The sequence below is a fragment of the Camelus ferus genome, chromosome 17 (genome assembly GCF_009834535.1).
Source record: "Camelus ferus isolate YT-003-E chromosome 17, BCGSAC_Cfer_1.0, whole genome shotgun sequence".
Classification (NCBI taxonomy): domain Eukaryota; kingdom Metazoa; phylum Chordata; class Mammalia; order Artiodactyla; family Camelidae; genus Camelus; species Camelus ferus.
The window spans coordinates 30,211,461-30,233,391 of record NC_045712.1 but is presented as its reverse complement, the minus strand read 5'-3'; the positions used below and the strand labels follow the sequence as shown (position 1 = coordinate 30,233,391).

The 21,931-nt window shown below is 55.4% G+C and overlaps 1 protein-coding gene and 1 long non-coding RNA gene across 2 annotated transcripts; one reads left to right on the top strand and one right to left on the bottom strand.

The window, feature by feature from the left end:
* Positions 1-3,313: 3,313 nt before the first annotated feature.
* LOC116657192 lies at positions 3,314-5,480 on the top strand. Its single transcript, XR_004312214.1, has 2 exons — positions 3,314-3,812; positions 4,069-5,480. It is a non-coding gene; the product is annotated as an uncharacterized LOC116657192 (long non-coding RNA).
* RPN1 (ribophorin I) lies at positions 5,323-21,907 on the bottom strand. Its single transcript, XM_032458776.1, has 10 exons — positions 21,586-21,907; positions 19,032-19,096; positions 16,788-17,094; positions 14,660-14,869; positions 13,362-13,554; positions 11,596-11,695; positions 10,353-10,491; positions 10,019-10,138; positions 6,956-7,201; positions 5,323-5,851 (listed from the first exon to the last, which is right to left on the bottom strand). The coding sequence occupies exons 1-10, from the start codon at positions 21,850-21,852 to the stop codon at positions 5,669-5,671; spliced, it is 1,830 nt and encodes a 609-aa protein (XP_032314667.1). The 5' UTR covers positions 21,853-21,907; the 3' UTR covers positions 5,323-5,668.
* Between the last annotated feature and the right edge of the window lie 24 nt (positions 21,908-21,931).

Below are 21,931 nucleotides of genomic sequence, written 5' to 3'. Positions count from 1 at the left end.
GAGGGCACACAGCGAGTGCGCTGGGGTAGGGCATCCTGGATGTACACATGGCAACGCACGCCGACCCAAACGCTGAGCCGAGCGAGGCCAGCGAGAAACAGTGAGCTCTAGAGCGAAGTGGACGCACACGTGTGGCCACACACCACCTGCTTCTCCAGGGTGCAGACACACCTGTGGACACGCACCCCACCCCACACAGCGGGGCTGGCAGTGGGGACGGGGGTGGGGGATGGGAGTGGGGTCCGGGTGTGTGAAGACACAGCAAGGACAGAAGCAGCGTGTCCCGATCTGAAGAAGATGAAGGCAGAAAAAACTAGTCACAGAAGGCCTAGCACAGAGTCTAACGCATTCAGGACAAACCGGACGGCCCCCGGCCTCCACCAACAGCTATGGACCCTGGGTGAGGCGTGGCTGTGTCAGATGGGAGCCCTGCGGGCAGAACCACTGTCTGGGACCTGAGTGACAGGTGGGCAGCAAGCCTGGATCCACAGGACGGCCGTACTGGCCTGGGCCTTCGAGACCAGCTCTCCCAGGACCTGCCGTTCACAAGCCTGGAGAGGGCTCTGACGTCCTCCCCGACACACGCGCACACACGTCAGTCACAACTGCCATGTCAGGACGCCTGCTTACACACTTCTCACCCTCCTAACACGGGCACAGTGTGGTCCGCTGTCTGGGTCAGGAACGGGTGGGGACACCTAAGTGACTTGCAGAACCAAGACTCAATCCCGGCCAAGTCTGATGCACACTCTTCCTACTGCCCCAGGCTGCGGCCCACTGCCACACGCACACACACACGGTCACAGCCCAACAGAATTGCCTCCTGCAGCTGCCTCTTTCCATCCCGGACCCCAGCTGTGCAGAGAGAGCCAGCCCGGGCATCACCCCAAGTCAGCCCTCTCCGGCCCTGTCAAGAGCACAGGGGTCTCCTGCTCAGGGCTCAGTCTCCATTCCTGACCACCTGTGTTTTTCCCACAAAAGGGCTGTGCCGGTCACTCCCATGTCATGTCATGGAGTCTTTCCAGGCCTCACATGGACAGCCCCCATCTCCAGAGGAGAGACTTGAGTCTCAGTGGGTCACACACCCCGTCTGCAGCCACCCCAATACAAAGGTGGGGGCCAAGGGCCAGGGAAGACACGGAGTGCTGGGGCCACAGGGGTGCCAGGACCCACCCCTTCAGGGAGCGGGAGAGGGGCCGCCCTGGAGGAGAGGTGTACCACAAAACCTGACCTGGAGGCAGCCACCAAGACCTGGACGGGGGCACAGGTGGAGGCGGCAGAACTTGGGGTGCTCCCTCGGCCTGACAGCCAGCACTGCTATGCTAAGCTGCCCTTCTCTGCGCCCTGCTTCCTGGGTCCCAGGGAGGCCATCCCAGCCCTGCAGGCTAAATCCATTTACCCCTTCACACTATTTTATTTCCTTCGCAGCCCTCAACACTACCTGCAACGATTTTCTAGTTTTTTGTCTTTCTAAAAGTCACACACAACTTTATCCACTAGTATCCCCAGCACCAAGAACAGCGTCGGGCACGTGTTAAGTGAATCACAGGCCTCGAAATGCTGCCTCTTTAACTCTGCTGAGAGTGAACTCCCAGTCCAGGGAGGCAAGCAGTCTCTGCACGTCACAAGGGAGTGCCAGGTGGTGTAAGGGAGGGCTTCCCGGCCACCTGGGGAATCGGGAAGGCCACCCAGGAGGCGCAGCTTGACCAGGTCTCCAGTGTCTCTGCCGGTCCCCTCCCTGTGCTGGGGGGAGGCACGGCCCTCAACCTGCCCCGTCCTGCTCTCCAGGACTCCCTCTCCTGATTGGCCCCTTCGCTCCTGGATCTGCAGCCTTTCCCTGCCTATGACTCCTTCCTTCCCCCCAGCATTTGAAGGAGCTCCTGTCTTTCTCATCTAAAAATGAATCTTTCTGGATTTCATTTTCTAAATGGAAGGAGTCTGGGCTCCTGCGTCCCATCACCCTCCACCTGCAAACCCTCCAGATCCTGCGGCTGCTCCTCTTAACTGCGCCCTACTCTGCCTGCTCTTCCCCACACTCAGCGCCGGGCCTTCTGTTCACTTGTGTTTCCGGGCACTTTGTTCTGGGCCTGTCACGGTGACGATGGAACCAGCGACACTAGGGAAGCTGGGGACATGACGGAGGGCTTGGCCATGGTAGGGAGATGGCCCTTGGCTCCGTCTTCCCTCCCTACCGCCTCCCCAGCTGTCCCGGTAGGTGACAGGCGGTCGCAGGTCCAGCTCCAGTTCCAGGTCCCCGGCCGCCGGGCTCCGGCCTGGCCCCGCCACGCGGGCAGCAGCCGGCGCAGGGAGGCCGCGGGCGGGCGCGGGGGGCCTTTCCTGTCTGGGCTGCGGCCCCAACCGCTGGCAGCGCTTCCGGCGGGGCTGCGGCCGGGCTGCACTATCAGCCCGGCGCCAGACGCCCGGCCAGGATACTTGTGGTGAAACTGTGAGGGCGCACTCGGCCCTCTGGGGTTTCTCCGTGTCAGCCTCCAAGACAAATGGAGGGCGAGACTGACACTGGGACACCGGCCCTCTTCTTCAGCCACCTTTCCCTTCCTCTGACCACCCATGGCCGTGGGGTGGCTCGAGGCCTGGCCGTGGAGGAGCTAGGCTGGACGCCGGAGCTGGACGACGGGCTGGACGGCGGGGCCAGGTGACGGGCCGGACGGCGAGCCGGCCTGATCGCCTGGACCACGTGTGGCCCGGGAGCGCCCGCTCCACACCGGGAGCCCAGGGAGGAGGCTAGCCCCAGACCAGTGGACGTGTCTGTGCCTGGGGCACCTTGCCAGACACCGTGGGCCAGGCCACTCCACCGTCGCCCTGGGCTTAGAGGGGAAACCAGGCCCCGCTGGCCACCGGGGACCCAGAACCGGAGAGGCACAGGGCGGCTCGCGGCCCAGGCTGAGGATGCGCAGAGCTGGGGCAGGAGGCTCGCAGGCCTCACCTGGGCCCGCTGTGCTGCTGGACCAGGCCCGGAACCCGGCCCACCCCGTCCAGCTCCAGTCCAGCCGGGCGGTGGCTCCCACTCCGCGCCCCTAGGTGGCGCCACCGCTGGAGCCCTGGCCTTGGCAGTGAGTGCGGCCTCGCGCACGCGCGGCTCCTCTAGCGGCGGCCCTCTGCGCCTGCGCACTGAGGCTGATTTCCCGGCGCCGCCAGTGACGCGTCCACGGGTTTCGGGGAGTCGCGGGGCGCCCGCGCGTGCCCGCCGGCCCAGCAGAGGGCGCCCGCCCGCACGAACCCTTGGTCTCTGCCACGTGTCCTTTCTTCTCCTGCTCCAAAGAGTGAGATTCGCCCGACGTAAGAGGGCGGGGGAAGGAACTGGCCGAGGGGGCCCTGCCGGGGGAGAGGCCCGCCCGGAAGCCAGGCCGCGCCGGGGGCGGGACAGGCCCCGCGAGCGCTGGACCCCAGGCCCCGGCTCAGGCCAGAGGCTCTCCGGAGCGACAGTCGCTGGCGCGGAACGAGGTGCCTTCGCTGCTCCCCGTGCGCCCTCACCGCGGCTGATGCTGATGAGGGACCTCGCGCCCCGCTCCCGCAGCCAGCGGCGAGGCGGGATTCGGACGTCCACGCAGCCGCGCTGCGGAGCGAGCGTCCTCCGTGCCCGGGCCCCTCCGGGCACCCTCGTCCGGATCCCTGTCTCCTCCAGCCTCAAAACCCCACTGTCCACAATCCTTTCTTCTGCATCCTCCCCGCCCCAGCCTGCCAGCTGCGCATCCTGCCGCGGCCGCCCCTCCTCACTTGTCTGTCTCTGAGATGCGCCCTCAGTGTTCCCGGGAAGCCTCGCCTGGGCCGCACGGCGCACCCACACAGCTGAGGTCAGACCTCCGCCACCCGCTCCTAAATCCCACAGCCTTCCTCTTGCTTGACCTGAGACACACACTTCCCGACACCCCAGGGCCCTTCTCTGCCTCACTGGCCGCTTCTCCGCCTGGGTGCAGTGGGGGGCTGCACGTGGCCACTGTGCTTCAGGGTCCCAGGTCTTCCCAGGCAGCCTCACCACAGCCCCCACCGCGCCGTTTCCAGAGCCGTCTCTACTCTGAGCAACCCCCGTATCTGTCATTTCCACGCCAGGTCTCTCCTTTGAGCTCCAGGCCTGAACATCCAACCCCTACAGACACTCTCGCTCGGATGCTGCAGGCACGCACACCTGACCACATCTGAGACAGAGCTCACCTTCCCCCAAACCGGCCTGGCACAGACTTCCCACCATAAATGAACCGTACAACCATCCCTCACCCACCCCACCCCCAGTATTTAAGCCACCAGCTCCATCATACGCTGTTGCCACAAGGGTGAGCAGGTCGGACAAAACCGCCGCCCCGTCAGAGCCACTCCAATGATTGCACACGTTCCAGCTGTGCAGTGTGACGGTGTGACATGGAGCAGAGATCCAGGGCAGAACGAGGGACAGACAGGGTGGGCCAGGAGGTCGTGGAAGGCTTCCCTGAGACGGTAACCTTCAGCTGATCCCTGAAGGATGAGCAGGCCTTAACTAGATGAAGATGGAGCAGACACCCCAGCAGAGAGTGGACGGGGAAGCAAGGCCCACGCTCACTGAGCAGTCAGCTCCCCCACCGACACCCCTGCTGCATCCCCTTCGGGACTTCCCCACCCCAGCCCGAGCCTGCATCACAAGAGGCCCTCAGGTTTACCCCACACCCACTTAACGGCCTCACTTGCTTCTCAGCCAAAATACTGGTCTCACACTGGGCAGTCTTCCCTTGCTTCCAGGGTAAAGTCCAGAGCCTGGAGAGACCCACAAAGCCTCACCTTGTCTGGACTCCTCCACCTCTGCAGCCCCACGCACACTATGCCCCACTCTGGGCTCCCTTCAGGTACTCAAGCCTCAGCCTGCCCCAGGGCCTCTGCACATGCTGTGCGCTCCAGCTGGACATGGCACCAGCCCCGCCACCTGTGTGACTCTGCCAGCACTCAACTGGAAAGCCGCTTCCTCAGGGAGGTGCCCAGTGCCCTGCAGTGTGCACCAGCAGAGCCCTGTCAATCTGTGACCACGAATCTGGATCAAACGTCTGTCTGTCCTCCACGAGAGCCGCCTCTGTGTCGCTCATCATCCACACGGGGCCCGGCAGAGCCTGTGACACAAATACTCGGGACCCCGCCACTCCGCCCTGGGACCTCACCCAGGCCAGCCACCTCTGTGGCCTCGTGGTTCTGATAGCCAAAATGTAACCAGTACTCACCACCCAAACTTGAGAGTGCTCTCAGGGGCAAACCCATTATTTAATGGTAAAAAGCACTTGATAAAAGTACTATCCCCGGAGTTTAGAAATAAATTATGAGAGATTTTCAACAGAACAAAACAAATTTTCACAGTCCTAACTTTATTTTCATTTGATCACACGCACTTGAAAAAAACACACGCGTGTAGAACAGCAAACACCGGGAATTAGGAGGGCGTTAAAACAAGGGGTTCCCAGTGGAAGGAGTTTCACAGACTTCAGAACAAACAAAACCAACACAAACATTTCTTTGTTCAAAACAGAAAGATATTTTGTTTTTAATGCAGTTTAAGGTTTTTTTTGTTTTGGGGGGGTTTGTTTTAAGGAACACTTCAGGGACAAAAACTAAGCTTCTTTTGTTGCCTGAGGCAGGGCCAGGCTTCTCTCTTCCTTGAAGACCTTTTGCACTTGCTGGCCTGGAGGCTAGCAGCCTACAGGGCATCCAGGATGTGGTCAATCTTGGCGACCAGCTCCTGCCGCTTTCCAGAGATAAGCTTCTCATTCTCGACATACGTGTCCTTCTTGAGCTTGCCGGCCACCAGCCGCTCGGCCTCCACCGCCGACTTCAGGACCAGCTCCTTGACCTGCGCATCCAGTTTCTGCATTTCGCTCACCTGGCCGAGGCAAGAGCAGGGCAGGCTCGAGAGTGGCCCCCTGCCCTCTGCCCAAAGCAGGCCACCACCTCACAGGCAGAGGGGCTGGCGGTGGAGGGAGACAGGCCGCCTCGCCCCAACCAACCCCGTCCTACAAGCCCTGGCCCTGGGAGCAGGTCCCCTCCCCATCCCCTGGCCCCCAGCCGGGAAGGAGGACATGAAGGCTGAGTGTGAAAACACGCATGACCCCGGCTCGGGGCAGACACCAGTGAGCACCCGTTCCCTTCCCTTTAGCAGCCAAACTAAAACGAGGTCCGGGGACTCGGCCAGGCAGAGGGCCAGTGGTGGGGGTGGATGGCTCCCCGGTCATCACTGGCTGGGTGTGAGGCCAAGGACTTCTATGGCCACATTCATTCAACACTCAACAAACATCTGGTGACCAGGGTGCCAGGCACGACTGCACTCTGGAGAACAGCGGTCAGGACAGGCTTGGCTCCACGCCTCAGGACTGACAGACAGTAAAAGCTTAGGCACGTGAGTGAACGGTTTCAGGAAGTGGCAGGTGCTCTGAAGAAAACAGCACGGAGGCGGGAGGGAGCGCCGGGGGGCACAGGGGAGGCCAGGGCGCAGAGACACCGGCTCTAGGTGACACCACGACACTGACTCACTTCACACGCACACCCACTGTGAGCTCAGGAAGCACTACCTGCTCCACTTAGAGACAGGGAAACCCCCCCACGCTAGAGACAAAAAAAAAACCCATGTTAGAGACAACAAGAGCTAGGAAACTTGCGAGGTTTACACGGTCTGAACCAGAGCCTGGACTCGGACCCATGATTCTGAGTCGTGGGCGAAGGCCGGAGCCGCCGGGAGCCTGCCAGTCCGGGCCCCTCAGTACCGGCCACGCAGACAGCGCGAGGAGGCGAGCAGCGCCCTCCCCCAGCCCAGCTCGCGGCAAGACCCACCTCTTCTCGTCCACCACGAGGGTTGGCACTCACCCCTCGGCCGGCCGCGAGCAGGAGCTGCCCAGAGTGGGCGGGCAGGGCACCGCAGGCCACTCCGACAGTCAGCACACTCCCCACCAGGGGCCTGGCAGCCGGCCGGCGAGCCAGCAGTGGCACTTACTTTGTCGCACAGGTCCGAGCCCTCCGTCTTCAGCCGGGCCTGCAGCAGTGCGACCTCGCTGCTCAGGGCCTTGTGCTCGGCCTCCAGGCTCTTCCTGCCGCCGTTGAGGGTGGACGCGTCCCGGGACTGTTTGTACCTGTTGACCGTCTCGTCGAAGTGACGGTAGAGCCCGATTCTCTTGTTGACCAGGGTCAACACCTGCTCGGTGATGCAGGCCACCTTCATCCTGGCCTCTGCCGCCGGGTCCTGGGGGAGAGACATGGTGTGTGACCTTCACCCCCCAGAGCACCCCCAGCGGCTGGGCAAACCAGAAGAGCCATCGTCTTGGAGAGTCAGAGGATCAGCCCCTTGCAGACACTGACCCTGGGCCATGTCAGCAGTGGGCAGGACTGGGGGCAGGGGGGCGGAGCAGACGCGCGCATGTGCCAGGGTGCTGACACCAGCGAGGGGCAGCGGGGCGCTGAGGGGAGAAGCCCCAGCACGGGCCGGGGAGGTTTCCAGGACGTTTACTACGTCTCCTCCCTCCTTAAACCCTTCCCATTTCCAGGGCCTGAAGGATGCCTCCCAAGCGCCTCATCCTGCCAGCCTCGGCCCTCAGACGGGGCCCCGCGTGGTCTCCAGAGCGCCTCACAGAGACCACCGCAGGGGCCCCAGCCCGGCAGCTCCGAGGCTTAGTCTGGTCTGCAGACAGTGTTTGGCCCACAATTTGTTTTCATCTCAATAAATTACCAAACCTTTAAAACAGAGAGATGTATACGCAGGAACTAACTGAATGAACTATGACCCATCCATACAACGGAGTCCTCTGCAGCTATTAAAACAATAAAAATAGTAAGGAAGAAAGCACTCTATGAACTGACATGGGTGAGTTTCAGGATGTATCTGTTAAGTGAAAAAAAACAAAGTAAAAACTATACATACTGCTGCTACCTTTTGTGTACACAAGAACAGGAAACAAGAGTTAAAGTATCTACGTATGTTTGCAAAATAAACGAGTCAGGAAGGCCGTGTAGGGACTGAGGGGGCTGCTCGGCTGCAAGGCCGGTGAGGAGGGCAGAGACCGCATCATTAAAGTTCTCAGTTTAGAGCTCTGTTGACGTTGACAGTTTCACAACCACCACAAACCTAACAATGGCGGCCGAGGGGAGCAGAGTGACACCTGAGCATAAGTAAAGCACATTTCAGGTAAGTGGCGCCCTGGGCACCCTGGGACACGGCCTCAGTCTAAAGACAAAACCACTGCAGACAAGCCTGGGGCTCTACCGGGGAGGCCTGGTGTCCCAGTGGGTCCGGTGCAGCCACTGTGAGACCGTTTTGTTTGCAGACTTCAGCAAACAAACACCACCCTGAGGATGGGATCCAGGCGAAGCAGCCGGTGGCATCAGCCTGCAGTGAAAGGCGCCAGTGCTGAGTCATCTTCTAAAGCCCATGTGTGGTGATGGCTATGTCCCAGCTCCGGCTGCTGAAGACCTAGCAGCGGAGACCCTCTGCAAGCAGGGCTGGCCCCGGCTCACACACCGCGGTCTCTGGGCGCCGTTCTGCACTGAAAGGAACAGGGCTCCAGGACAAGCTGTGCCTGCAACGGGTTGTGCCCAACAGTAAAGAACGGCTCGAAAACATGATGTAGACATGAAAGACAGCCAAACCAGGACAGTCTGAGCATCAGGATAAACCGACAATGGACAGTAACCCATGGAATAAAGTAAGACATGAACCCAAACACATAACCAACCAACCAACAAGAAAAGCTTTTCCTCACAGTAGAGAGACGGCTAACAAGGTAAAAAGAATGTTTTTCCACCACCCCAACAAGTAACAGATCAGATAAGAATTAATAATAAATACTGTAACTAATGGGTGAACATGTATGATGCTTGTATGGCCTCAGACAGATTATGTAGTAACTAGTGAGAAAACCAGTAGCTTCACAGTGGAGAAACCAGGGGGCGCCCGCTGAGCCCAGCAAGGAGAGTTAAGACCCCAGCCCTGGGGCCAGCGGGCGTCAGGCCCCCCCTGGGTGGCGCACTGCAGACACAGCATCACTTCATAATGTTCGTCCCAGAAATGCATAATCTGAACTTCATGGAGAAATACAAGAAACCTAAATTAAGGGACATTCTACAAACCACACTTCAAACATGTCAAGGTGATTGCAGACAAAGGCTGAGGAATGTTCCAGACTAAAGGAAATGTGACAACTAAATGCAATTTCTGACCCTCAACTGGATTCTGAAGTGTGCAAAACCACGGCTGTGAAAGCTGCCACTGGGCAGCATGCACGACTGGAACCTGGTCGGCACACTGGTGACTGATCGCTGCAACATCGCGTTTCCCGAATCGGATCAACGCACTGAGGTTACGTGAGACAAAACCCTTGTTCTCAGGCTGCACGCATGCACGAGTGTTCAGGTACGGTCGGCAGCTTCCTCTCAAGCGGCTGCACAGACAGAGGGGCTGAATGCTAACTGCTTCATCTTGGTGAAGAGCACACAGGAGTTACTTTTTACTATTCTTGCAAAATTTCTATAAATGTGGAATTATTTTAAAACATACCTTTTTTTTAAAAAAATCAAATAAATGCAATTTTCATAGCTCAGAAAATGGGGCTATTTCATAATAAACCTAGACTCTGCCTTCCCATGACACAGCTGGCCGGCAGCTGCCCCACTGCACCCCAGCCCTGGGGCGGCCTCACTGGTCTAGGAAACCAGCCGAGTCAGCGTCTTTGCTCACAGCCCACCCCCCCACCCCCGCCACTGCTACCCACAGGTCCCACAAAGCCTCCAGCCAAATGCCTTCCCGACCTTTCTGCCTGCCACTTGCTCGGGCAGCCCTTGTGGCCTCCTGGCCTCACCATCAGGAGTGCAGTCTGCCCGCTGCTGCCCCCGCCAGCACTGCCTCACTTAACATCGCGCGCCCTGTGACTACAGCAACACAAACAGGCCCTCTCTCTGCAGTAAGGCTTAGGCCACGGGCAGGGCGCCTCCCAGCCAATAGCGCATGCTATGCGGACCGGTGTCGGGAAAGCGAGTCAGGCATGCATCAAAGAGGCCAAGCAGGTACCTTGGTGATGGAGAAGTCCAGCCGGACGTAGACGATGACAGTGAAGAACAGGATGTAGAAGGCGGCCACCACCAGCAGGGGCTCCTGCAGCATGAGCACCTTGTTGAAGGTGTAGTGCACCTGCAGACAGCCAGAGAGAAGGCATGCTGAGACGGTCAGCCTGGACTCGGAAGCCTGGGGTCAAGGGGCCTCCCCGGGCCTGCAATTGTCCAGGCTGCCCCCTGGCCCGCCCCAGGCAGCTGTGCTCAAACCGCTCAGCCCAAGCAGGGAAAGATGGGCAGTCCAGGCCCCACAGCAGCCCCCTGGGGAGGACACACGGCTGCGGAGCGCGCACCACAATGTCCTGGATGTGCTGCTCCACCAGGTTTTTCTTGTGGGCGACGATCACGGGGCGGCCAAACGTGTCCAGGTAGGTGTAGTGCAGCTCGTCAGGGGCACGGCTGATCGCATACGGACTGTCCACCTGGATGTTCCTGCGGGAGGGGGGAGGGGGAGACAGAACCTCAGACAAACTGTGCCGACCACCTAGGTTCAAGGTGAGGGTCCCAAGGCCCAGGGTCTTCCAGGCTCACTGGTTCCACTCCATTCTGCTCCCTCTGTGGCTCGGGGAACACCCGACCCCGAGATAGCTGGCCCACCACCAGAGACCCTGACCAGGAGGCCACTCTCCCGCTGAGCCAACGACGTCTCCCAGCACCGGCCCTGCAGGGTCTCAGGCCACACGCCCCGTCCCCCGAGTGCATCCAACTCAAGAAGGGGCAGTCGGGGGCCGGGTGAGGCCCCTCAGCAGTTACTTCAAAAGCTCTGTCTCCTTACAAGACTGACAACTTCTTTTAGGGTGTCTGGGGGACACATGTCCTGCTTCATCTGCCCTGACCCATTCCCCCTCCTCCTGGCAAACAACGTGCTCCAGTTTTCTTGAAGGAAGTAACACCCCTGTGGAATGTTCCCGAGGAGGAACAGTCAAGTCCCTCCTGGTGCTCAGAGCACACACGTGACCCAAGGGGGGCCAGGCGCTTGCCTCCAAAGTGACAGTCTCCACCAGCCGGGCTCCCGGAGACGCCCTGGCTGCATCCTTTACCCCGCCCGCCTGCTTCTTCAGCTTATGCCATCATTTCATGAGATCCCCTACCTTCCAAATTCCCTCCTTTCTGCTAAATGTGGCCAGAGACAGCTGCCTGTGTTTGCAAGTACAGAACCCTGGCACACCATGTGAGACCCCATTCTGAACCAGGGCTGAGGGGCCCAGGACGAGACGCTACCCTCCCCTTTCTACAAGCCCAGCACGAAGGCCGCCAGCAATCTCGACCCTGCATTCTTTCCTGCTGCAGGTCACCCCATCAGACTCAGGCCATCACCCTGGCCTGCCATGCACGGGTCACACAGAGCCACTGTGCTGGGGACAGTCCATAAACAAACTGTGCCCTCACTTGAGTTGAACTTTTCAGCTTGAACCCGGTCAGGAGCCTCGGGGTTCTCAGTCAGCACCGTGTGCTAAGCAGCCCGCTGTGCCCCCTGGAGGTACCCACAGGGCACTCTGGGTGGGCGAGGCGGACAGAAAGGGAAGCCGCACTCACTTGGCCCCTTCGGGCAAGATGATCTTCACAGTCAGAGAGTCTATGACTTGCTCGTCAAACACGTGGTCCACAAGCCTCATCTTCAGTGCGTACTGGTCTCCTGGAGGGTCAAGCAGACACACGGTGTCATGAAAACAGAAAGAAGGGGCAGGAGCAGGGCGTGTCCCCTGACACAGAGGACAGAAGAGATGCCACCTGAAGTCAGCAGGCAGGGAGACTCTGGCAGGCAGAGGTGGTGGGCAGCACGGTCAGAGGCCTTCCCCAACTTCCACAAAGAGCTCGAGCAACTACCCAGCAAAACTAAAACCCACGGACCACACTTAAAACAAGACTCAGTAAGAAGACCGCAGCAGGGACCACAGTGCTCCGGGCAGCCGTCCGTTCACACGACGCCACAGCAGCAGAGCGGGCAGTCAAGGCACCTCCTCCTGCAAGTTCATGCTGACAGGAAGCAGCAGAAAAGCCTCCGCCGCCTCTCGCTCAGAGGGAGTCACATAAAAAAGTCACAATCAGAGAACATCCTGGAGAGGGGAAGCCTGCGGGAAAGACGCCACAAAGCCGGTCACGGCCGCCCGGTGATGTCCAGACAGCTGACGGCTGCGCAAAAGGGACATGAAAGGCACGGAAGAGCAGCAGAACCCGAGTTAGAGGTGAGAAAAGTGACAGAACTCAGGAAAAAGGAGAAAGGAGAGAAATAATCACTTTAGAAATGAAGGCCCGCCGGCAGGAATCCGGCTGAACAAGCACAAGGGCGAGCCCTCACGATGAGCAGGAGGCGGAGAGGGGAGGGGCTGTGTCCGGCCCTGCGTGGCACAGGGGACACCAGACACCGCTGCACGCCTGTAGGAAAAGCCACGGCAGCTGAGTCTCACTGAAGGGGTCCAACCCAAGTCTGATCAGGCTCCAGAGCAGCTGTCAACTTGCTAGAAAAACAGGAGACAGGACTACCCAGAACCACACAGAGTGAGCACCCCAGGCCGCGGGCTGCACTACACCCAGGGCCAAGTCCTGCAACAAACTGCCAGGAAATCGGATGGAGGAGGAAACCACGGATTAATAGGGACTGACAAAAAACACAGAGCTAGAGTATCTAGAGGCACACACTTGGGCGATAAAGTGATGCAGAAATTCAAGAGTGGCTCCCAGAAGTCAGGGAGATGCGGATGGGAGATGATTGCTCTGGGGAAGAGGGGGACGTGGAGGGCCTTCTGGCAAACTCTCTTTTCTTGACCTGAGTTATGAGGTGTTCTTCTTACAGTAATTTACTGAGCTATGTGTTTGTTCCGCATGATTGTCTGTATTTTATTTTGGATTCAACAGGTTTTAAAAAGACTTGAAAATAAGACAAAATGTTTACAATCATCAGTTCTGGGTGCTTGTGTAGAAGTGTTGATTATTCTCTGAATCTTACTTTTTAAATACTTCACATCTAAAGACTCCAAGTAGCTCCGTCTTACGGCAGAACTGGGGGCAAGAAGAGCCCTCCTGTCCCACCTGAAGGGACCGGCGTGCGTACGTGTCGCTTCCCAACAGCCACCTGTGCCACGGGGGGCTGGGCTGCTCCTGGCGTCCCAGCCTTCCTCTGAGTGACAAGGGAACGCTCCCCCCATCTAAAGAGACCGGCAGTTATCACACTCTCACACACACACACACACACACACACACACACACGCACACACGCAAGAAACAACAACAAAACAAACCCACAGGAAACTAAAGAAAAAGACAGACGTTCCCCTGCTCCCCTCTAACTGCTGAGCACTGACCCAAGTTATAGAGGTACTCGTAGCTCGGGAGGTTGTAGCCAACGATGTAGTGGGTCTTCCACCCCCCAAAGAGAGGGAAGCGAGGCCGGATCTCCATCTCCACGGAGTCGTCCAAGATAAGGAGGTGGCTGGTGGAGACGTTGCCAATCTCATCCCGGTAATACACGTCCTGGGCAGCAGCAGGGAGGATGGTCTGCAAGAACGAACGGACCTTCTCAAGACTCCGGGAACCCACTCAGAGGAAATGATTCCAAATACAGGAGAGACTCTGTGCCCCAAGATCCTCATCACAGCACCGCTGAACTCAAACAGTCCCCAAACCTGATGCAACCCGGGGGACCTCACCTGCCTCCCAGAGGCTTCAGAGTGTCTAGGTATCGCACCCCCTCTCCAGTCAAGGGCGGTAAGTCGTCAAATCCCTCTAAACAGTACACAGCAGACTTAACTACCTTTGCAAATGCTGAAGACTCAGTGCAAAGGCAGAAATAATCTAAGTTATTTTGGAGGAAGGGGAACTGAAGACGGAAGAAATCACATCAAATCACTAGGTGGTAGAATTATGAGAGGGTTTCTCCATCTAACATGTTTTACTGTGTCTTCTAAATCGGTAAGCATATTTTGATAATCATGGGAAAAAATGTAACGTTTGCACAGTGAGCCCTTCTGTAATATACATGAAGATGCTTGTAAGTTTTCATTTAAAAGACAAAAAAGGAAACTGTATATGCAATACGATCAAATGTGTTTTCACAACAGCATTATAAAAGAAAAAGGAGCTACAACATCAATCATAGCGCAATATAGCAACATACCAAAGTAGCACATTGTACACCTTAAATTTACACAATACTGTATGTAAAATGTATTCAATAATAATTTTTTAAAAACTCATCACAAGAAAAAATGTATGATGATGGGGGTTTAGTGGACTTGATGCAGCAATCATTTAGAAACATACAAACACTGAATCATATTGTTTTACACCTGAAACTAATATGTCAATTATACATCAATACAATTTTAAAAAGAAAAAGGAAAAGGAAATACAAGAATGTCAGCAATACTGGTATCTGGGTTTGCTTTTCCTTTCTTCATTATTCAAAATTTCTCTGAAAACCACAGCCTACTTACATAAATGGGGGCACCTTCTTCAGGATTCTTCCTGTTGGTTCTAACACCGTCACTCAGCTACCTGAACACCAATCAACCCCAAACTGTCCGTATTTAGCTACTTCCAAAAAGCTAAAGCAAGCACAGACATGGCAGCCTCTCCCACGTCCAGGGCGAAGGCATCATACCTTGAAAGAGCGGATGGAGGAGATCCCGCTGTCCGGCTGCCTCTGGTAATCATAGCGCGAAAAGGGCCCCTTCAGCACAGCCCCTGTGTGCTTCAAGTCCACATTTTCCTCCACGGCAATATTGCCCCAGTGCGAGACCTCGATGACTCGGGTCATGCTGGTGATGGTCAGGAAAGGACTGTTGTTCTCAGAATGTACTTTAAAAGTATCCTGGAGAGGAAGGAACAGGCACTTCAAAGTGACGAATCAACACTATGTCAGGCACTCCTCTGTGAGCTCTAACTAAGTAATTTCAGCACATTTTCTCATTTAGTCCTCAAAACATCACAATGAAGTAAGTGCCACTTACCCCCATTTTACAAATAAAAACCCAGAGGGCCCAGCAGTTTTCATTACTATGTTCAAGGCCATGAACTTAACACTAGGAATTCAGGTCTTCGACTGGGTAGACGGTCTGGCTTCACACTTGGACGTCGTAAGTACTGCCTTGCGAGGAGGCCCAAGACAGGGAGAGGAGACATCTTTGAAAATTCCTTCATTTCTCTGCCAATTTCACCACTGAGGTTAGTATTAAATCTTCCTCATCACTAAGTAATTCAAGTGCCTTTCTATGAATATGCACCCAGAACCCTATAGAAATGAAATCTAAAAGGACGAAATACAAAATACTGCTTGATCTCTCATACATGTGGAATCAAAAACAAAGCAAAACAGAAACAGCCATTAAAAACAGCTCACAAAGTGGGGGAGGGTAGAGCTCAGGGTAGAGTGCCTGCCTAGCGCACACGAGGTCCTGGGTTCAATCCCCAGCACCTCCATTTAAATAAATAAATAGACTAATTACCTCTCCCCTAAAAAAAGAAGTTTACAAAGGAAAAGTAAAATGCTTAAAGACTACCCTAAGCACTGCAAGTATCATACGATCTCCACAGTGAAAAGCCCCTTAAAAAGAAACGACTCAGGTATCGAAGCATCAAGAGCGGATGTGAACTCATGCCAGGCTTTCCCCAGTGTCTGCCAAGTGTCTCTCGGAAGCCTTATATTAATTTAAAATGAAGGAGGGAAGTCCAAAATCTAAACTGTTAAAGTCTTAAAAGCCCATGTAGAGATAATCAGATCTCTGTCCCAACATGAGCTCAGTCTAAAGCAAAGGAACACACACAGCGCGCCGCACGTTCAGAGACAGAGGAGCGTGAGCACACTTACTACAGACCCGCGCGCGTCTCCAGGAGGAAACGTTTCAGCATAAACGAAAATCTAATGTAAATGGTCGCCGAGGAGGGCAGTTGGGAGGGAGAAGTGAAAGGAGTCTCTGAATCTCCTGGTTACATAATTTTGACTATAGAATCGTGTTTTCATATTAAATCAACTTTTAAAATTCTTGAAAGTTGAAAATAACCAAGATGAACAGACCTACCTATACGTCAAACTGACATTCAAGGGACAGAGGAAACGGAGAAACAATTATGTTAGAATAAATTATGAAATTATTTTGACTGTATACATCCTTAGTGACACATGTTCCAAGTACACAGAGATGCAGAGAAGCTTTAAATATCCATTTTTCAGAGATGATACTGAAGCATGTAAGATGAAATGACATGGTTCCCGAGTTTGCTTTAAAATTTCACAGCAAAGGAGAGAGAAGGGACAGCTGAAGCACGGGGGGGGGCGGCAACCCCGTCACCACGTGCTCAGCAATGGGCACATGAGATCACAATTCTCTGCTTCAGCACGTTCGACAATTTCCATCATAACAACACCTCTTTTAAGCCTCACCGCCTCCCCGTACCTGGAAAGCCCAGCCCTGGCTCAGCAGCGCAGCCACCTCGGCCCCAGCCGACAGCACAGCCCACCTCCCACCTCCGGGCCTCTGTCCCTTTTCAGCACTCTGCCCAGGGGCCTTGTTCCTTCTCCCCCAGCGCCCACGCCAACTCCCCAAATGCCACCTCCTTGAAAGAGTTCCCCGGCTCTGTCTGTGCTCCCAGAATGAGGACCGTGAGCCCCATGGAGTCACTCCACAGCCGGTTACAAAGGACTCTGGGCTTCCACCCAAGCCTCCCAGCGAGCGGTCCCTCTGGGGCGCAGTCTGAGGCAGGTGGGGGGGCTGGACCCTACACCAGCCTACCTGGCTATAGGCGGGGACGTCACGGAAGGGCCCGTAATCCAGGAGGTCTTCGGAGCGCGTGGGGCTCCCCAGCCTGGTGTAGCTTTCCACGTTTCGGGAGGCGAGCTTCACGCGCATCGTCTGCGTCTTCGTGGGGTACGGAGAATAGAAGTAATGGTTCCCCTCAAACACCACAAACTGCTTCTCTGACTGGGTGATCTGGGTGGGGTACGGCTGAAGCACGTGGGTATAAACCGCTTCCACGACGACGGAAATCTTGGCCCCGGGATCAAGAGCAGCGGGGAGCTTGACCGTGAAGAATCTCCCGCTGGAGGGAGGAGCCGGAGAGAGAATTAGACAGACTGGGAGACTGAAGAGAGAGCAGCAGCCCCAAGCCACAGCAGAGCCTGGGCCAAGACAAAAGCAGACACCATCTTCAATCTCTCCACTTACGCCTTTCAACACAAGCGAATGGACGCCCACCTCAAGGCTGTCTGATAGGACAAGAGTGTAAACGGCCCGAACGCCCAACAGCAGGGTAACGGCTGAAAGCCTCCCAGGACAGCCACACACTGGAGTGTCGGCCGCCACCAAAAACGGTGCCTGGAGACGCGTATGTAGGTACACGCACACACGCAATTGTATGTATATAAACGACAGATTTCCCCACACAATGTGAGTAACAGAAATCGGCTTACAACTGGCACAGTATGATTCCATTTCAAAATAAGTACACATACAACTGTATGTGAAGAAATGTATTTCCGTGAACGTTCCGCAACAGAAAAATCAAGGTAATCACAACACACCGCAGTCTGGCGCCTCAGAGGATAACGTTTTTGTGCATCAAATCAGTGCAACTCAAGGAGGACGAAGCATAACAAAGACAACCGTGAAGACCACACAGGAAATGGAAAACGTTATGCTGTACGTGGGAAAAAAGGTTAAAAAGCAGGATCGCACAGCAATTGAAACTACAGAAAACACATCTGCAAGTAGACAAGATCCAGAACGCAAACGTGGAAGCTATCATGATATGGTTTGTGGGATAAATAACATTTTTGTTTAAAGTTGCTGTTAAGCTTTATATAGCCAGACGGCTTAATAAACTTAAATGCGATCCCATTTATAACCTCATGTGAAATTCTGTACAGACAGGCACAATGCAAATAACAGAGCTGTGGTTATAGCACATTCTGATTTTTTAAATTCGAAACTAATGAGAAAAGTTTTAAAAATTCTGCCAAACCCAATTTAACATTTTTTGAGTTATACGGGGAATGGGAGTAAAGCACAATGGTCTGCTGGTCAGCAACCAAATTTTTTATTTCTTCCTGTGATAAACTACAACATTTCGGGGTGGAAAACACTTGGTTGGAAAGGAAACCTGTCCTGGGTACTGTACGGTGCTTGACAGCATCCCTGAACGCCACACACCACACACCAGCTGCACCTGCCCGGCTGTAGCAACTGGAAAGGTCTCAAGACAGTGCCAGATGTCCCGGGGCGGGGGGACTGCTCTCCCCTCCAGTAAGAATCACTGAGCCAAAAGCACCTCTTCTCCCCGCACCATTCACTCCACACGTATTTCAGTGCCTAACGCACACCCCGCACAACACAGACGACGGCTGAAGCTGGGTGATGGGATACACAGGAGTTCTCCTCACAATTCTTCCTGCTTTTTACGTGTGTTTGAAAATATCCTTAATAAAGTGTTTTAAAATAAGTAACAAGTGCTCAGTGCGAGGTACCAAGGTTACAGCAGAGAACAAGGCAAGTTCAAACCCAGCCTCCACATGCACAGAGCTCAGCCTACCTCCTGAGAAGAACTGCCACTCTCTCACAGCCCTGAAGGCTGGAGGGAGGTGCGGTCAGGCCTCGGCGCCCTGGAAGCCGGGCAGCAGCCAACCACAGCTGGGAGGAGGTCTGTTGAGGCAAGTGGCTCACAGCTCCCACGTGCCGGGTCCCCACCTACCAGCTGGGGCGTCCCCACCCCCTCACAGACCAGAGCCCTGATCTGGGAGGAAGAAACTACTTCCATGTGGTCAAACACACTGCCACTCTCAGGGAATCCGATTCCAGCAGGAGTAATGTGGGAGGACATCGTAAATGGGTCCAGGCCATGGGGCCACACACAGGATTGACCGAAACAGCTTCTAACACACCAGGCACCTTCGAAGCACCGCTCCTCGTGACCTTTCCAGCCCTGATGTGCTGACCTGCAACCAGAGCAGGCAAGACAGAGATGTTCTGACGTTAGCTTACCTTTTACCCTTAATTTTGGTTTCTTGTACTTCCAGATTGTTCTCTTCCTCATCCTCTCCCTTCACCTGTAACAGAACAAAGGAGGTTACTCTTTTTTGCTTTTAGCCTCTAAATTTTGAGTCAACAATTGACTAACTGCCTCAAAATATCCACATAAAAGAATTCAAACTACCAGAACTTTGCAAAGATTAAATTCTGGTTTCAGTAACAATTTTTTTTTCAACTGAAATACAAAAACCTTGTCAAAAGATCTACTTTCGCACTGAATAAGCTGTATAACACGCTCTGTAAAAATAGTAACATTTTCCTGAATGAGCAAATACACACATACAAATAACAATGACACTTCCAAATACACTTTGTGCTTCCAAATAGGTCAGAAAGGTTTCTCTCTGGACATTTTCCTTTTCTTTTACGTTCAAATATGCATATGCACAGAAAACAAATGTATTTATTGTTGTAGGATAAAAGTCTCAGGCATCATCAAAACCGATTTTACCGACACAACAGAAGGTAAAGTGGCAAAAGCAGTGGCCGCCGCCGGGCCCCTCCCTTACTCTCATCCTTGACTGCAACCGGAGGTGCGACCAGGAAAAGTGTGTGCGCTCCAGTAAGCTGCACGGTCTTTGAGAAAGAAGAGGCGTCTTCAAGGAGATTGTCCATCAGATTACAAGGAAAAAACTTGCACACACACACTGATCTCTTTGCCAACCCAACCTCCACCAAAAGAAAAAGAATTTTAAGACTCCTTTTTAGGACTGAAGCAGTGATTCCCAATAGGATATACAAAGCTTTAATGAGGAAGCTATTTGTAATAGTTCAAAAATCCAAAAAGTAATCACATAACCATCGCCAAGGAAGCTGTACAGGCTAACGCAAACACAGTGGGAACGTTCTGGTACAGCAGTGCTGATGAGGATCTCCCACTGTTCAGTTCACTTCTAAATACTTACTAGACTCACACTATCTAATCTAGTAAAAGATTAGACGAAATACTGCAAATATAGGATCCAAGTGAGAGGGAGAGTAAGCTGAGTCTTCAATAGGAGGAAGGCGAGGAACCACTGGCTCTTAGTCAACAGTCACCATGGACCCCACTCTCAGCCTCTAAAATTCTACATGTATGGTTGGAAATAATTCACTGAAAAAAATTCTAGCAACCTCACCAAAGCCTCCAAGTCAAGTGTTCGAAAATACACACTCCCTTAGTTAAGTTTATCATCCAGTTTCCTCTGGGATAAGGGTGCAAAGGAGCAAACACTTCCCTTGAAGTCATCTCTCTCGGACTACAAATTAAAGATGACTTGAGTAAATCCGGTTGCTGGACTACACAGCCCTACCTCAGAGCCATCCAGGCGGGAACAGGCCGCACGGTTCAGGGAAGAACACGCACACCAGCTCTGAAGCACACTAACCTAAGCCCTGACTGTCTAGGACTTCGTGTCCTGGGTTTAAGCAACCTAACCTCCCAGACTACAGACTCCTCACCTGCACGAACTGTGCACCTCAAAGGGCTGTTCTGCACTTAAAGTACCTACCACAATACCTGAAAGTCAATTCGCAGTAAGACACGGTAAGAGAGCCCAGCCTGCAAGCCTGCAAGCCTGCAAGCAGTCTCCCGCAGGCCTGGAGACATTGCCTGCCGCCGCCTTGTCACTCGGAGGCAACCTCACTGTACGGGAACTAGCTCTTACAAAAGAATGCGGTTCAACATTCAGAACGTTCAGGTGAAGTTTTAATCCACCTTCCCACCAAACCTTTAAGTAACACTGCGTGTCTCATCACGGACAAGGCCTGAAAGGGAACAGGAGGCATTTCCGAGCATAATCCCTGTAAACGCAACTTTATAGCTCGGGACTCCCTCAGACAGCAAGGCGTGCTCAGAAGGAACAGGACACTGCCATGACTGTTCCCCAACAAGCAACCGGGTGGCCGTCACCTAGTGGGGGCTGCGCAAGGAAAACAGCAGTAAAAGGCCTCCCTCCGCGCACGCACACTCCCGCTGGCCCCCAAGCCAACACTGCTCCCGCGGGAGGCCGCGCTGCCCTGGCCAGGCGACGCCGGCGGCACCACGGGCGAACCCGGGCCCCGCTCGCTGCTCTAGCGCAAGGGGAACCGGCGGGGCAGGGAGAGAGTCGGCCTTGACCTGTCTGCAGTTTACAAGGTCAGGACTACCCGGACGATTTTTAAACTAACTTGAAGGATAAAACGTTGTAAAGCGTTCACCGGCAACCTTAGGAGGCGCGGTTTGCGGGGAGGGTGTAGCTCAGCGGCCGGGCGCGTGCTGAGGTCCCGGGTTCAAACCCCAGGGACTCCGTTAATTTTTTTTAAAAAGCAGCAGCGAGTTTCAGACGCGCTCAGCCGTGGGCGCAGGGACCGGCCACCGTTCCGACCCCCTGGGCGGCGTCCGGAAGGAAGCCCCACGGGGCCGGCCGCCGCACGGAGGGCACGGGGCCCGCTCTCCCGCCGCGCCCGCGCCCCGCAGGCCTGTGCTGACGTGTCCGCGGCGGCGGGACGGCCGCCTTCCCCGCCCGGCCCCGGCCCCGGCGCTCACCTGCACGCCCAGGTGCGCCAGCCGGGCCTCCAGCTCGGGCTCCAGCGCCAGCAGGAAGGAGGCGGCGCGGGGCGCGGAGCCGCCGCCCGCGTGCGCCAGCACCACCTCGGCCGTCACCTTGGCCAGGTGGCTGCTCAGGTCCACCGTGCGCTTCACGTCCTCGTTGACCAGCGGCGGCGCCTCCGGGGAGGCGCGGCCCGGCGCGGGGGCCCAGGCCCCGAACAGCAGCAGCAGCAGCAGCGGAAGGCGGGCGGCGGGCGCCTCCATGGCCGGGACCGAGCTGAGCCTCGGGCCGCCCGCCCGCGCGCGCCGCCCGCCCCGCCCCGGCCACGGCGCAGCCGCTCAT